The sequence below is a fragment of the Rissa tridactyla genome, chromosome 1, assembly GCF_028500815.1.
Source record: "Rissa tridactyla isolate bRisTri1 chromosome 1, bRisTri1.patW.cur.20221130, whole genome shotgun sequence".
Lineage (NCBI taxonomy): Eukaryota > Metazoa > Chordata > Aves > Charadriiformes > Laridae > Rissa > Rissa tridactyla.
The window spans coordinates 155,894,655-155,910,215 of NC_071466.1; the positions used below are offsets into that span (position 1 = coordinate 155,894,655).

The 15,561-nt window shown below is 43.8% G+C and overlaps 2 protein-coding genes across 4 annotated transcripts in view; one reads left to right on the forward strand and one right to left on the reverse strand.

The window, feature by feature from the left end:
- The window catches only part of DENND11 (DENN domain containing 11), a 16,533-nt gene extending 4,271 nt beyond the window's left edge, over positions 1-12,262 (forward strand). Inside the window, exons 2-9 of the mRNA XM_054203367.1 lie at positions 1,962-2,061; positions 2,984-3,142; positions 3,840-3,993; positions 4,254-4,392; positions 4,858-4,989; positions 5,179-5,329; positions 5,809-5,877; positions 6,968-12,262. Of these exons, the coding sequence (XP_054059342.1) occupies positions 1,962-2,061; positions 2,984-3,142; positions 3,840-3,993; positions 4,254-4,392; positions 4,858-4,989; positions 5,179-5,329; positions 5,809-5,877; positions 6,968-7,163 (1,100 nt within the window). The 3' untranslated portion in view covers positions 7,164-12,262. The remainder of the gene's footprint in view (positions 1-1,961; positions 2,062-2,983; positions 3,143-3,839; positions 3,994-4,253; positions 4,393-4,857; positions 4,990-5,178; positions 5,330-5,808; positions 5,878-6,967) is intronic.
- A 637-nt stretch (positions 12,263-12,899) lies between these two features.
- The window catches only part of AGK (acylglycerol kinase), a 37,802-nt gene continuing 35,140 nt past the window's right edge, over positions 12,900-15,561 (reverse strand). For all 3 annotated transcript variants that reach the window (XM_054203380.1, XM_054203389.1, XM_054203399.1), the window contains one exon: positions 12,900-14,117. In XM_054203380.1, the coding sequence (XP_054059355.1) occupies positions 13,980-14,117 (138 nt within the window). In that variant the 3' untranslated portion in view covers positions 12,900-13,979. The remainder of the gene's footprint in view (positions 14,118-15,561) is intronic.

Here is a 15,561-nt window from a genome sequence, read left to right on the forward strand (position 1 = left end):
TGTTTCAAGGCATCTTTTCCTACCTTACTGCTGCAGAACAGTCACTGTTCGGGCCATGTCCACTTCAACACCTCTATAGTGAGTATTCTCCCTGACAGTAGTCTTTGTGACCAAACTGAACCAAGTCAAACAGTTGCCCTTGCTCAATGGTGCTCCTGCATATTGATCTATGAATCTATAGGTAATGACCTGTAAGTGATTCTCTGCAATGCAAGACTTAAAAGCAAATCTGGCTTTAACCACAATTTCATGGTTAAGAGGCAACAGTCTTAAGAGCTGATTTCCTCAGTCTTTCAAGGAAGGGTCTTGTGCCTTTAAAAACACACACACAAAACCCCAAACAACAAAAGCCAACATCTATATATAATATGCAAAAACTACAGGGGACCGCACAGGCTGACATGATGTCACTGGCTTTCTCTGCCAGCCTTTCACATGCCTCAGAGGCGAAGACGCTTTATAGCAGAGCTCTGTGGTTTGGCGTGTGATTGCACAGAGCTGTGCTCGGGGTCACGAGGCTGCCGCTTGCTCCCCAGCCAGCCCGGCTCTGCGGGAGAGGTCCCCTTGCGGACTAGCAGTGGTTAGTTGGATGCAAAACCTCTCCTGTTGCCACACTTAACGCTGTTGGGTTTTGTTTTGGTTTTGTTTTTTTTTTTTTTTTTAAGTCCTTGCCAAGCAGGGTTGGGGGAGGTCTGCTGAATACGGTATGTGAGAAGAAAAATAGCCTGTTTAAATGTCAGTAGCTAAGCCCAATTCCTGTGCGAGAGTGCATGCATATACTTGTGCAGTATGAGTAATGACACAACAGACAGGCTTCAGAAACGAAGCCTCATATTTAAATCTCTCTAAAAGGCTCGTCTGCACGTAAGGTCCTTCCAAATGTACACTGTTTGTGCAAGCACAGCTGGGATGCTTACCCCAAAGCATCGTCTCGGTGCATCTGCCATTGCATTATACTGAGGAATGTTTGTTTGCTTTGTTGTTAATCCGAAATAGCATTCCTTCCAATGCTGTTGCTATGGGCAGGCTGACAGAGAACAGGAATTCAGTGGGTAAACCTGGAGCACATCTCGGTGCAGCGGGAGTGTCCAGATGAGCAGGTTAGGCTCTGAAGTGCTGGCATGGGAAAGCAGGAGAAGTCCCCCTTTTTTGTCCTTGGTAAACTTGCCAGCAGCAGGGCAGGATTTCATCAGCTTTAGGGACTTTTTATGACTTCTCTGATGTCATCTCTTCCAGGATCAGGCTCCTCAGGTGGCCTTTTCCACTGAATACCTGCATGCTTTCTAGCTGGGTTGGCAGGTGACAGATGTTTGCTAATCTTGATCTAGCTTATAATTTATGTGCTTTTTTTGTTTGGTTATTCTAGCATGCACAAACATCTTGCAGTACTTGGATCACCTCAGCCACCATATAAAGCTAACTCCTCCTACCCTAAACTAATCATGAGAGATTCCAGGGAGAAGTAGTGATGATTGGGGTGCTGGCTTAGGGGTTTCTGTTTGACCAGCCCTGCCAAGCATAAGCCCAAGGAGGATGATGACGGTGGTATGAGCTTATCACAGAAATGCATCCTAAAAAGCTGCAGCTTTGGGTTCTTTCTGTATCAGATCCTCGTTTAGACACCCTGAGTGGAAAGTGTTAATATCATACATAGCTCATACACTGTCAGGTAAAATTAAGCTTATAAAGGATAAACCCACAAAATAGCTCTAGCTTCAGAAACGGCTCAGAAAGTTCTGCAATAGCTGGGTGTTGTGCTGCAACAAGTAACGTTTGCAAGAGGTATATGGAGTATAGTACATCAGCTACCATCTGTGACAATTGGGAGTTCAGGAGTTGCATCAGTGCACTGTAACTGGCATCCCAGTGATGTAAAAGCAGCAGCTTGCTGTTGCTGGTGTTTGCCCTTTAGAAATTAGTACTGTGTCCATGTTTACCCAAATAAATTTGCTTTTCTGCAGGCAACATGGTAGAGTGGTGTTTACCCCAAGATATTGATTTGGAAGGCGTGGAATTCAAATCAATGGCAAGCGGGTCCCACAAAATCCAGTCAGATTTCATGTGAGTATGTCTGAGCTATGTTACTTCATCTTTCTCTTAGCTATACATCTACACCACCATCCCTTAATTCAGAACGTGCAAGAAAAACGGCATCTATCAAGTTAAGTTCCTGCATAAACATGCTGCTAAACTCTATCTAGATGAGCCAGAGATACTCTTGCAATACTCTCAACATCATATCAAGTAGCAGCTAGCTGCGTGGGATCCGCTGTATGACAGCTTTTAGTGGTGGAGGTCCCCTGGTGAATGGCGTAGGGCAGCTTCTCAGTGGTGTGCAAATTTTTTTGCGGACTGGGCAAATCATACTGCACTACCCCTATTGGGACTGTCAGCGGAGGCCCAGGGTGAAGGGAGAGAATGGCAGAACTGAAATGGGAAGGATTTTGCAGGAACTGGACTTGGAAAAAAGTTCTTAATTCTGCCAGTGCCTTTGGATCCTTTAAACGTGGTGATAAACAGCCCTTGCTCACTTTCTTTTCTGCTCACTCCTTCCTTCAGTGCTAGGAATTTTCTCCCTTCCCATCCCTTTACTAGCCCAGTGTTGCAACACAGCAATGCTTTGCAATGAATTGCACTGTCACAATTTCATTGGTCAGGAATAACAGTTACTTTCTCAAAGGCGTGTGAACTTACCCTTGCACTCCAGCTAGAGTATGCTTCCATGTGCTGGTGCCCCATTGACTGGGTCCTGCATCCTCTGTGGGTCATCCTTCCAAATTCTTTCCTTGCTTGTGTTATCAGCCTGTGATGTGGCTGGTAAGGCCTTTAGCGGTAGAGGCACTGGGAACTCTTGTCTTAAACGTCCTGCCTTGTTCCCGAGAAGGCTAGGACACCATAGGTGTATTTTTAGTGGTCAGTTATCTTTGTTTTTTCCCCTGCCCTCTTTTTAACATTAACCTTTCTGTCAAATATTTGTCCCCAGTTATTTCCGTAAAGGGCTCTGTTTTGGCCTGGCCTGTTTTGCCAACATGCCTGTGGAGAGTGAGTTAGAGCGTGGTGCCCGCATGAAGTCCGTGGGGATTCTCTCCCCTTCCTACACCCTGCTGTATAGGTACATGCACTTCCTGGAGAACCAGGTCAGGTAAGTTCCTGTGGGGATGGGACTGGCCGCTCCTTGCCTGGGAGAGGTAATGTTGCCTTGAAAGAACAGTTTTAGGCACGAGTGAGAATTTGGCTACAATGTTGAACTTGTGATTTCCTCGAATGACAGCTTCTCCAGAAAGATTTACAGGTTCACAACGGGAAGGAAACAAGGACCTTATTAGCAGCATTCTGTTGATTGCTAACAGGCTAGTCAAATGCTATCCAAACCCCACTTATTTTGTGGGGACAGAAGCCTCAAGGGGAAGGTTGAGAGGACAAGAAGTTCTTCTTTTCTGCTTCTGAAAACCATTTTACTAAGGGCTCAGAAAAGGCTTCTAAACCTATGACAGTTATCCCGGCTAGTTGTGTGCCTCAGTTGTGTTGAGTGGGCCTGGCAGGGAAAATGATGATGTTAGAAGGGAAAGCTGTTCCTACCTGAGCATAGTTTAAAACAGGATCAGTCTCATGCATACATCAGCTCACTCTCTGCTTCGGTCCTGCCCGTGTTCTCTGTCTGCACTGAAGGTTGGTGTTACTCCTGATGCTTCAGCTGCCCTCCTGGATACGTCTGTGCAACTGAGGCAGCCAAGGCTCCTTTGCTAACTAGGAAAGCAGATGTTGGCTGGGGATGAGGCACTAAATACGCAAAGTCTGGAGACACCACAGCTATCCCCGTTTTTCCCTTTCATTTCCAGACACCAGCTGGAGATGCCAGGGCACTACTCCCATCTAGAGGCGTTCTATGATGACAAGAAAGGAGTTCTCCCTGATAGCAAGGGCACCCCCACCTCTCAGCAACCTGTCCACTGGCTGCCATCCATCCACAGATACATGTACCCAGAGATGAAGGTAAGGCAGGTGCTCTGAGGCTTGCAGGAACGTGCAGTGTGCTGCGGCTCCTTGCTGGTGCCTCGTACTTCTTTATATAAGCAGACCCTCCAGTGCTTTGTAGGCTGCTTTAGGTAAGATTTTGTTACTTGTGCTGTTACAAGCTGCAGTTCTCTGTCATTGCTGTGTGCTGGTCTTGCTCCCACATTTAGACTTAGCATCTGTGCATGTGTCCCTGTTTCACCTCTGAGCTGTTTTCTTCCCTTTCCCTCCACCTGCAGATCACACACCCTGCTGGCTGTATGTCTCAGTTCATCAAATTCTTCGGTGAGCAGATCCTTGTCCTCTGGAAGTTTGCCCTGCTGCGCAAGCGCATATTGATATTTTCACCGCCCCCAGTTGGAGTTGTCTGCTATAGAGGTATGTTTCCAGGGACACCGCAGAGCTCTGATCTAGTAGGTTGAAGCACTGCAGAAATGCCTGTGGATATTGAGGGGATAGACATCATGCAGGTCTTCAAAATCCATCGCAACCGTTCCTTGTGAAGATACCGTTCAGCCTGCATTTACCCATTTCCTACAAAATGCTTTTCTTCAGGCCTTTCGGGTAAGGACATACCTGACACTGTCAAACACAGTTCTTGTCAACACAGAACAATAAGAGTGCTGAATGAATTTGTGGAATCTAAAACATGGGATTCCCACAGGAGAACTGATTATTTTCTATCCAAAATTGGATGTGTGGAGAAGTTCTGGTGTTCGGGGACATTTCAAAGCTCTAACCATTGTCTTCATAGAAATGTGCAAGAGAACTGAGTAAGCGGGGTTCAGAATGCCCGTGAGGGAATATTGAAAGCATCTCAGGATGTACTTCTCTTGTCCGCAGTGTATTGCTGCTGTTGCCTTGCCAACGTTTCTCTACCTGGTCTTGGAGGAACTGTCCCAGAGTCCAAACCATTCTTCTATGTAAATGTGGCAGACATAGAAATGCTGGAGACAGAAGTATCCTATGTGGCCTGTAAGTATGATGGATTAGGCATGACGTTTTTAAATTCAGGCTGCAAAATGTCTTGATACACCAGACTGTGGCATAAAAACGATGAGAAATAGGATGTGCACGGAATGACTAACTACGAAAGCAGGAGAGAACAGTTGGTCTGCAGGGAAAGCAACACGCTGCTCTGAAAATCTTCTCTGATTATGGCAGGTACAACAGAAAAGATCTTTGAAGAGAAACGGGATCTCTATGATGTCTATGTGGACAACCAAAATGTGAAGACGCATCATGAGCATCTGCAACCACTCCTGAAAATTAACAATGCTGACAAGGAGAAGTACCGACGGCTCAATGACCAGAGGTAATAAAAGATATCTGAGTGGTCCTGGTCCTAATAGGAGAGCAGTGCGATGTGAGATAAAGAGGACTCTGCTCCTTTGTCCTTTCTTTGTTGTCTTAGTATTTTCAAAGTTTCCCACTGCTTCAGCTCATCTCTTTGAGATTCTGGTTCTACTGTAGTTGATTGGTATGAGAGTTCATGGGCACTCCGCACACATACGATCCCTCTGCCTGATGGAGCAGGTAGAACGCAGGCAGAGAAGCAGAGGTTGTGACTCACCATTGGTTCACCACTGATCAGTAGCAGAACTGAAAACAGCCTGACTTCTAGACTGGTGTCTTAGAAGGACTACCCTGTTGCTTCAGATATCGAGGCAACGGTGCTAATCTGATTTGTCTCCAAGAAATGGATGTGAAGTTTTTAGTTGTAATCTTTGTCTTCTCATAAGGCTTTGAGGTTCACTGTAGGTAAGTGCATTTAATCTGTCTCCCTTCTCTCAGGCAGATGTTAATGTATTCTCAAGAAGTGGGTGAAGATTGTAGCTCCTGTGAAGAGGACCTTTTCATCCTGTGAGTGGCTACCTGCAATACTTAGTTGGTCACTGTTAGGTCTAGGGAGCCTCTTTCACTGATTCCCTGTTGTGCTGGTTAACATCAATTCCATAGTCAGCTGTCTTCCCCTTGGGATCCAAGAACCAAACTGTCTCATCCGCTTCAAATCATCTTCCTTTTGATTTGAGACGCCAAATGAAGCCATATTAGTCTCCGCTCAGGTCTGTTAAGTGCGGAGAGGAGAAGGGTATTTTTAAAACACAATTAGAATTCTAAGAATCCCTTCCTGTTTTTGAAAACATAAGCACCGTGGGACTTCTCATGCCAGAACACTTGGCTGAGGAAAGGACAATGTTTGTGGGAAGCAAGCACTGTACCATGCTGGAGGAGGTACAGGGTGGAGATAAGACCTGTATATGAAGGATTGGCCCATTGATGTGGCTGGCTTTGTACTTGGCAAACAGAGGAACCAGAACTGGGTGGAGTCTGAGGTGCGGAATTAGATGAAAACCACACCTCTCCCACCTTCACTGCCTGTTGCTATTGTTCAGTCTGCAGCAGGTGAGAAGTAATGGGGTGAAACTGTGTGAAGGGCTGTTGGGGCAGCGCTCTGATGGTTGAGCTGCACAGCTGTAGTCAGAGCTCTTCTGAACAGCTGTGCGTGTTCCTAGGAAAGCACTAGGTAAGAAGTAGCTCTCACTGCTGCATTGTGCACCAGTAATGGAGAATTTATTTACCCAGTGGCTTACTAGATGGCTGACGACACTGTTCCCTCCTTTGCATTATGGGAGCTGTAGGTCTGGTGTACCCACTTGGTTACCACAAAGTACACATTAGCTGATCACGTGGGTCGCTTCTGAAAAGCGGAATGCCTACTATAAATCGGCCAGACAGAAGTACCGCTGTAAATTACAAGTTACTGCTTTATCTTTGTTTATTCTGTGTCATCCATAGGGTAGGTGGAAAACTACTCCAAAGTCACCTCAGAAGGGGGGGGCTATGATTAAAGGGTGTTAAATGCAGTTCTGTGGCTCTGCTGCCTGTTTGCTAAATATGCTATCTTTTGGGGGGGTCCAATGCCATCATCTCAGCTGACTTTATCCTATAGGTTTTTCATGGAGCAGAACAACCGCATATTTCAGACGCTGATGGAGGTGTCAGCCAGCCAGGACAAGACACTGACAGCTGACCACGCACGAGGCATGGGCCTGGATCCCCAAGGGGATCGAAGTTTCCTTATGGACCTGCTGGAAGTGTATGGCATTGATGTTATGCTAGTCATTGACAACCCCTGCTGCACTTAAACCAAGGGCAAGAGAGAGGGGGAGCAAAGATCACTTTTAAAGACTACCAGACATTGCTTAGGAGGATCACTGGAATGCACCGCAGCCACTGGACGGATCTCATTTTATTTAATAACTTTATATGGAGGATATTTATAATTTTAAAACAAAATGTGATTTTATTTTCTCCCCCTCCACTTCCCAATGAGTACCTCCTCCGTTTTTTTTTGTCTCCCTTTCTCTTTCATTTGTGTTTGTTTTTGTTTTGCTCAGATAGGACCAGTGGCACCTTTGCACCAGTCCTCACTGGTGCAGTGACAGCTAGGTTTTGGCCTAGCCTGAATACCTGAGGGCTGACTTCAGGAAAGCACTTTGTCTGATGGGGACCAATGTGAAATGCTGTAGCTGAGCTCTCACGACTTGACTGGAAAACCCTGCTATCATCCCCTCTTCCACTTGGGGACTGAAGAGAGCTTCAGCAGAGGCTGTTAGCGGCCCAGTCTCATAAAACATCTCCTGTCCTACCATGTTTATTGGTGGGGACAGTTTAACCAATGATAAAAAACAGAACTCCTTTAAACACCCCTCACCCAACTTCTAGCAGCTGAGTTGGAATAACATTACCATTCCTTGTCAATGGCAGAAGCAAGTTTGGGATAAGGGGGTGCTACAGGATCTTATGACTTACCGGAGCAGCACGGTTTCACGTCCAGCGTTTGAGGTGGTGTAAACTGGCAAAGACTATACCTACCTATCTCATAGCTGGAGAAGAGCACCATCTCTACTTAAACCCCTCCTTCCACTTCCTCTGGTTTTGAGTTGCATCACACCTGCTGCTTTGGTTCGAAATCTTCAAACCAGCAAGACGGTCTCACATTTAACAGGGACCAACATCACTGAGCCACCTTGCAGCCGCTATGCTCTCCAGCCTCAGCTCAGATGGAGCTGGGCGGGATTGGGTTGATTAAGTATGCTTTAACTAATGTCACTAGCCCTTCCTTTGTAGCAGATGGTACCTGTCACTCCTGTGCTTTAACGTTGTCTGCTGATCCTCCTTTTGTCACGCAGCCTTCAGCACTGCCTGCCGCTGTCCTTGGCTTTATGTGAGACCGAGAGGAGTATGTGACCTTTCAGCTGGACCAGCTTTGCAGTTTGCAGGAGGTTCCTTTTGAGTTCAGTGTTCTTAACTGGCAGAGCAATGCAGACAGAAGCAATGTCTAACAGCAAGCCTTTTCTTTTTCCTGAGCAGAGAAGCTGTAAAACCAGATGAACAGTATTCTTGTGCTGTGGAAAGAATAGGATTCAGTTCATGCAGGGACAGTGGTTCCCTCCAGGAAGGCTGTCCCTGTAAGAGTAATCCTTTCGCCGTGCTAAATCCAAGAATGATACTGTGGGTTCTAGGTGTGATGTACTGTTTTGCCCCAAATTCTTCAGCCAGTAGTAGCATCAGCTTTAAGCTAACTGTTCTTCTTGAACTGTGGCTATAGCTAATTAGCTGCCGCTTCTACTGTAATAGACTTCAGCACCCTTAAAGCCTTTCTGCAGTTTGTAGAAATGCGAACTGTAGTGGATGTATCCATTTATCTTAGCATTTTATAGGCTGAGAGAGAGCCTGAACCACCAAAGTCTCACCTGCTAATTCCTTTTAAAACAGCTGAAGCAAATATTCTCCAAGTAGACCTTCTGTGGATTGTCTCCCTCTGGAAGGAAGGAGGCTGGCATGACATGTTTTTCCTTTGAAGGCCATCTGGAGCCAAGGAGTAGTTTTGCTTGCTGTGGATTCAGAGGTTTTAGTGAGGTGTGGGATCAGGGGCCTCACAAGGCTTAGTGCACAGTTCATCGCTATGAGCTTCAGCATATTATGTTCCTGTGATCTGCCTGCCTCAGAGCAGTCACTCCCTTGCCTGCTTTTTCAGGGCTTTGGATGTTTTTGTACAGGAAAAATCATGCTGCTGCTTCTTATACTGCCAGTTGCTCATAACTGTAACATAATCATCCTTGGCAGGTAGGGGAAAAAAAATGGAGAAAGAGGAAAAAATGGAGCTGAGTATCATTTAATGGAAAGACCAGTCCTTTTCCTTAAGAAAGTCTTTGTTTTTAAATTGACATCTCTATTGTAGAAGTGACCCACAATCTCCATGCTTTTTTCTAATTTCCACTTTAGTTTTAACATGCTGTCTGCGGTGAAGATCGCTGAGGAAGTATAGCTGGCACTGTATTGCTGTCACTTACTTAACTTCCTTCAGATGCAAAAAAGGGAACTCTAGTAATTCTTCCTCTCACTTTCTTGAAGGTTTAGCTGTGGTCAGCTGTTAATGACTTTCTGTTCTCTGTGCTATCAGTAATTCTTTTGTTGAACTAAATTGGAACAAACCTTTAATTTGTAGTTGAAATTTTACGGCCTCTGCAGTCAGAGGCTTTCTAACACCCTGCATTAGGACACTGTGTTTACAAGCTGTCAGAACATCAGGTCTACTAGACAGCACTGCTAGAGTCCACCGAGCAGAGCCTCCTGAAATTGCCATTTGACACTTACTTAACATCTGCTTTCCAGAAACTAGGTCTTCAGTTGCTAGAAGTAGGGTGGGTGCAGAAGCGTCAAAGCAAGCAGATTTGTAAGCAGACTGTAAAAGTAGCATCCATGCGCCATCCCAGCTGGACAGCTGCAGCCTATTTTGCTCTTCCTTGTAATTTTACTTCTCTACAGCCTCTCTTGGCAGGTGACTGCTACAAAAGACAGAAAACGGAACAAAAAGAATTCTCTGTCCTAACCCTTCCTTATTTGATTCACTGCAAAAGAACTTTCCACCTGCACTCTTTTTCTAATAGACACTGCTTTAATTGTTGTTGTGTGTGGAAAATCCTTGATAAATAGGTACATAATACAAACAAATGGCTACAGCTTGGGCCATAAGGGCTTGTTGAACAGGCTGGTTTTGTTTGGAACCAACTTTACTGAATCTTATCTTTCTGGGAGAGAACATAATTCAAGGTAAAACAGTTAAGTGCATACATTTAAAATCCCCTCCTCGGCACTTAATAGTTGCAATAGTTTTGAATACTAGGAGCTGGAAGGGAGATAGTTACTTAGTGTATTTTGAACTAAAAGCGGGAGAAAAGTGTGGAATAAGGTAGGATATTGCTGATTAGAACAAAAATCCTCTTCTCCATTGGAAGTACTTTGCCTTTACAGTGGTGCCTTCAATGTCTCTGGTGTGATGTCTCTGGTCAGTTGCTTGTGATCAGAGCCCATGCTGAATGGTGGTTACAGTAACCATGTATGTACCCTGTGCCCTAGTAGACAGTCTGGTATGTTCCTCTCTTTAACACCCAAGTTGTAGTACAGCCATTGCAGGTTCTCAATTGGTACTTGCTTGAGTTTAAACAGGAGAGCAAGAGCTTCCTAGCTGCATCTTAACACAAGTTGCAAATAAATGTATAATCAAGTAATGAATTATTACTACTTGTACTATCTGGATTGGATATATTATTGCATTATACTATCTTGGGAGAGAAATAAAAGCTAGGTTTTCAATCTGAACAAGGGATAGCATGCCAGACACTTAAATCATGCAAAAGTCTTCTCACTGCAAGGTTAGGCCAAGCTGTGTAGAGCCACGTACAACTAACAGCTCTAATGGACATCAGGAAAAAGGCATTTTATGAATTAAGAGTTCAGATTTGTCTTAGAGACATGCTAATACCTTCTTTCCTAGCACATATGAAGTGGTTACTCCAATGTATGTTAGAGCTAATGGTCATGTGTCTCACAGGAGATGAGCTCGCCTATCTGTCATCCTTAAGGGCAGCAGAAAGTTCCATCACCTTTTCAAGGGAAAGTAGCTTACTGTACAGCTTATTCTGTAAAGCAGTGCTACTCTAATACTTCTTCCATTTTAAGAACTACCAAAGTTAATGGACAAAAAGCTAGGAGTAGCAATGGCCCTCTTGTTGACAGACTATGCAAGGGACAGGCACGCTTTGCTTTGGGAGGGGGAAAGGCAGTGGTTTCTGGAATAGCAGGGCAAGAGCATTTTGTCCTAATGCGAAAGTCTAGGTACAAAGCACGCGTACTAACGCACATTTTCTCATCACAGCTATTCTAAGCTAGTTGCTGTCTCCTTTCTGCTCCCCCTCCACAAGCTAGTGGTCTAGCGATTATGGGAGAAGACAACACGTTAAGTCCTTTGTGAGGGACTGAAATGTAGTGACTTAACAGAATAGTACAGCTGTCTGAAACAGAGGGTGCTAAATGCCTGTGAACCAGGATTTCAGGTCCTGGTTAATGCAACATGTCATTCAAACGGGAATGTTTAATCGTGGTTTAAACAAACAGGTGCCTTGGGCTGGTCCATCATTAGGTTGTTATCCTTTCTATTTATTTATTTTACAGTATTTAAGTCCTTCTAGAATGGACTGTAAATTGAAGCCAGGATAAGTGTTTTCATGAGTAGGACCTACGATTCTACTCCTGCTTCCCGTCTTGGAGTTCATACAAAGAAAGTTGTTTGTTTTCTGTCAGAAATATGAGAACTGAGCCCTTTCCTCAACACTGTAGATAGCGGATTCAGCCCCTGCTTATTTTATGTAATGTTTTCCTCACACCTCCCCTCTCAATGTTGCAATTCAGAAGTCTAGAACCACTCCACACTGGAAGACCTCTGAATTGTAGAGGAAGGGGAAAAAATTACTTGACTGGTATTCATACAAGCTACTCAGCTTATGCTGATACAAATATTTAAAAATCAGCCTGTGTCTCGGACAACCCTCGGTACTTTAACATCAGAGCAGCATTAACAAGACCAATTCTGAAGGGAGCTCTTGGTTACCCTCAGGCAAGGAATCACACTGCAGTGGGAGCTGCGTGTCTGATACTATGGAAGAGAATTAGTCATTTTCCCTGTAAAATGGTACAGATGAGCCAGAAGTTAGTTCTTATCATCTCACCCCTAGCGGCAGGCTGGTTGTAGTCCTAACAGCTCTGACGTTGTTTGCATCTTGCAGATGTGTGGTTGCTCTCATAGGCCTGTGGCTGTGTAGAGAAACTGCTTACTAAAACATGGGTATTTTTTAAATACAATTAAAGCTTACCTTTTTGAAATGGCTGCTGCCTTGTCTTTCCTGCCACTTGAGCAGAAGCATTGCTAATTTTATTACAGAAGCATCAGCTTGATGAAAAACTCAACTGCTGAGAACCGCCCCTGACTCCAAGACAGTGGCTGCAGAGCAACGTTCCGGCTGTCTCTGTGGCAAGCAAAAAGAGCAGAGCCCAGCCCAGCCAATGTGTTGCTTGGAGAGTATCCCAGAGGTCCACTGGACACTATTAATTGCTGCAAATCAGAAGACAGACAGAACACAGGCCCTATCACCAGCATAACTATTAAAACGAACTAGGTTTCTACTCCCCTCGGTCTCGGTCAACAAAGGGATGAGTGCTTGCCCCAATAGCTTAGGTAATTAGTTTCTCCACACTGTAGTCAAGGGAAGAAGGGAAGGACAGCATTCCGTTTGATTTCGGCATCACCCAAAAAGCCAACCCTACTTCCCCTTTCAAAACACTTTTCCTTTAGCAAGTCTCCAGCAGAGGATGCTGTTACAGCAGCATGCGGCCAGGACCCAGTCCTTAACAAAGTCTTTAACAAAGCTGCTCGAAATCAATTCACTAATGCCCTTACTTTGATTACAGCAAAGAACCAACAGATGAACTTACAGGAGATCACAGCATAATATGGAGACTACGTACAAATAACAATCACATCAGAAAAATAAGGATCAATTTTCTTTCTTCCAGTAAGCAAGGCAGAATCATGTGAACTTTTAAGTTATAATAAGAAGGGCAACAGATAACCTTGCCCAAGTCAATAATATTTCCTTTCAGCAATTAAAGTGAAGCTATAAACAAAAGCTCAGAAAAGCAACAAAACTAATTACAGCACCAGCTCCAGGGAATGTAGGTTGCATAAGGAGTGATGAGCACTGTTTACATTAAAGAGAAGAGCAACCAGGTACAAGGAATAAAAATGTTATTTGGATGCCCTTATTTGTGTTATACTACTACAGGAATAAAAGGAATACTTACAAAAAAGACTCATGTGACTTGTTAAAGAGTCTTTCCACGTGTACTTCATACAGCTGTGGGTCAGTTATGACATTTTCCAATTTGCTTCTCTATAACATACCTAAAATCAAGGAATGTATTTCTACTATATTATTAACTGGAACTCTGTGCTGTTGAATCTGGCAAGATGAAGAAAACAACACAAATATCTTATCCAGATACATACGGGGAGTTTTTAAACTTCATCTGAAGCTTTGTATCACCGATCTCAAAGTTATTTTGTGACAGAGTAGATAACCAACCACCTGTTTTAATGTGGCAATTCCAACATTTCATAGACGTCCTTCACATTACTCCCCCAAAATAAATTTTTCAAAAGATCCCAGGTTTTGCGAGATTTATACATAGGTAAAGTAGACCTAAACTCTTAAAACACAATGACAAGTGTGCTTTCATTTTACTTTAATATACAATTGCATTAAAGCAGTAGCATCTGGCACACAGCACTCAGCCTGCAGTGCTGTAAATGGAACATTGATGACTTCTTTGGGGGGAAAAAAAGATGCCATCAAATTACCATGCATTTCTTAGCATTTTCATTTGCATTTTTAACCCCTTTGAGACTAGCCAAATCAGCTTCTTCCACTGGAAATACCTTGTGCTTAAAAATAGCCAAATGGCTTATCAGTCTGGTGGGGCTTATCAAGTCAGTGAGGTCTCGTGTGCCTTGAAGAGACCCTGATAAGACTGGTAAACCTTGGTCCCTTTGACATAAATTCTCATTGTACTGCTGCATGGAGCATCTGCTCTCTCATTCTGGGATCACAGAAGAACCGGAGTTTGCGGGGTAATAGCTTCACCTCCACAGGCATAGCTTCATACTCTTCATTATCAATGCCAAAGGATCCCTCAGTGCCCTGTGTACAGATAACAGTGCTGGTCAGGGTTAAACATCAAACAGATTATTTCGGCATGCTGTAATACTGGTACCCAGTTTTACTAATAGACTATAGTTGAATATTTAGCTGAGCCCTAACCAAGATGACCCCCTCCCTGTGCCCTCCAGCCCATTTGGTCTCAACAACGCAGCGAGAGCTACCTTTCACTGCACATAATATATCACATCTGTTGCATAAGATGTTACCTCACTTAGTTGCTAATTGGTGATAATTAAATGCTTTAATGACCCACGTTGTTTATACTGATGGAGTCTTTGCTATTGGAAGTACAATTACATGCACTTAGATCTTGGTCTGCCAGTGGTGACACAAGCTAATCTGCAGAAGTGCCTGTTAAATAACTCCTATTAAATCCATGTTACAAACACCTTTTGGTATTGTTTTACTATATCAATTTGAAATATGAGATGCAAAGCAATTCATGGGTCAGGAATTACTCAGCAGTAGAATTTTCTTGAGCATTTTCTGTAACGCTGACAGTCACAAATTATCAAAACCATTCATCAAAATGGCAGGTTGACTTTATCTAACCAAATTTAGTGACTGCTTTGCATGCACTTGACTCAAGGTAAGGCTATGTTATGTGGATACTCAAACTAGCTCCAAGTGAACTTGTACACCAGAACAGCACAGGTTAGAGAAAGTAGCATAGGTCCTGGAAGTCAGAGGTACAGCAGTCCACCTGGATCAACGTATCCCGCTTCTCTGCAAAGCTGGTGGGACTCAGCTGAGCTGCCTCCAGCTCCTTCATGAAAGCTAGGTCAAGGAATTGAAAAGCACTGCTTTGTGCCCTGCACACGTACTCCAAATGTCTTCACAGCAGTTGCAGTATGAAGAGCTCATTTTATACCACAACCCTTAGTTATGGCACAGCTGTACTTAGCCTAGCACTCCAGAGTATTCTTTCAGAATCACAAAACTGACATGATACAAGCTTGATGCAAGTATTAGGATGCTGTCTAACCAAGACATCATAATTCATGATTTTCACATTGTAGCCACAGATTTTTCCACCTTTTGGCATGTTCTATTCTCTCTTAATATTTGCTGAATGATAGATCATTTGAAGATAGAAATTATCTGAGACTGACTTCATGTCCTTGCTAAAACAAGAAATAGTCCTCCCCAAGCCTGCAATAACAGCCTCTTCTTTCTAAGAAGAATCTAAGATTCTTCTAAGATTTCTAAGAATCTTAGAATTCTAGAATTCTAAGATTCTTCTATCTAAGAATCTAAAGATTCTTTCTAATCTTTAATTAACAAAAGATTAATCTAAACTACACAGGTGGACATAGTTTTGGCTTCTTTTTCAGCCTCATCTATTCAAGTTTCAAGACAGTTCCCTATAGTGACCTGAGCCCTGCTGCCTTGAGTCACCCTCCTTGGTCTCCACAAAGCTTCT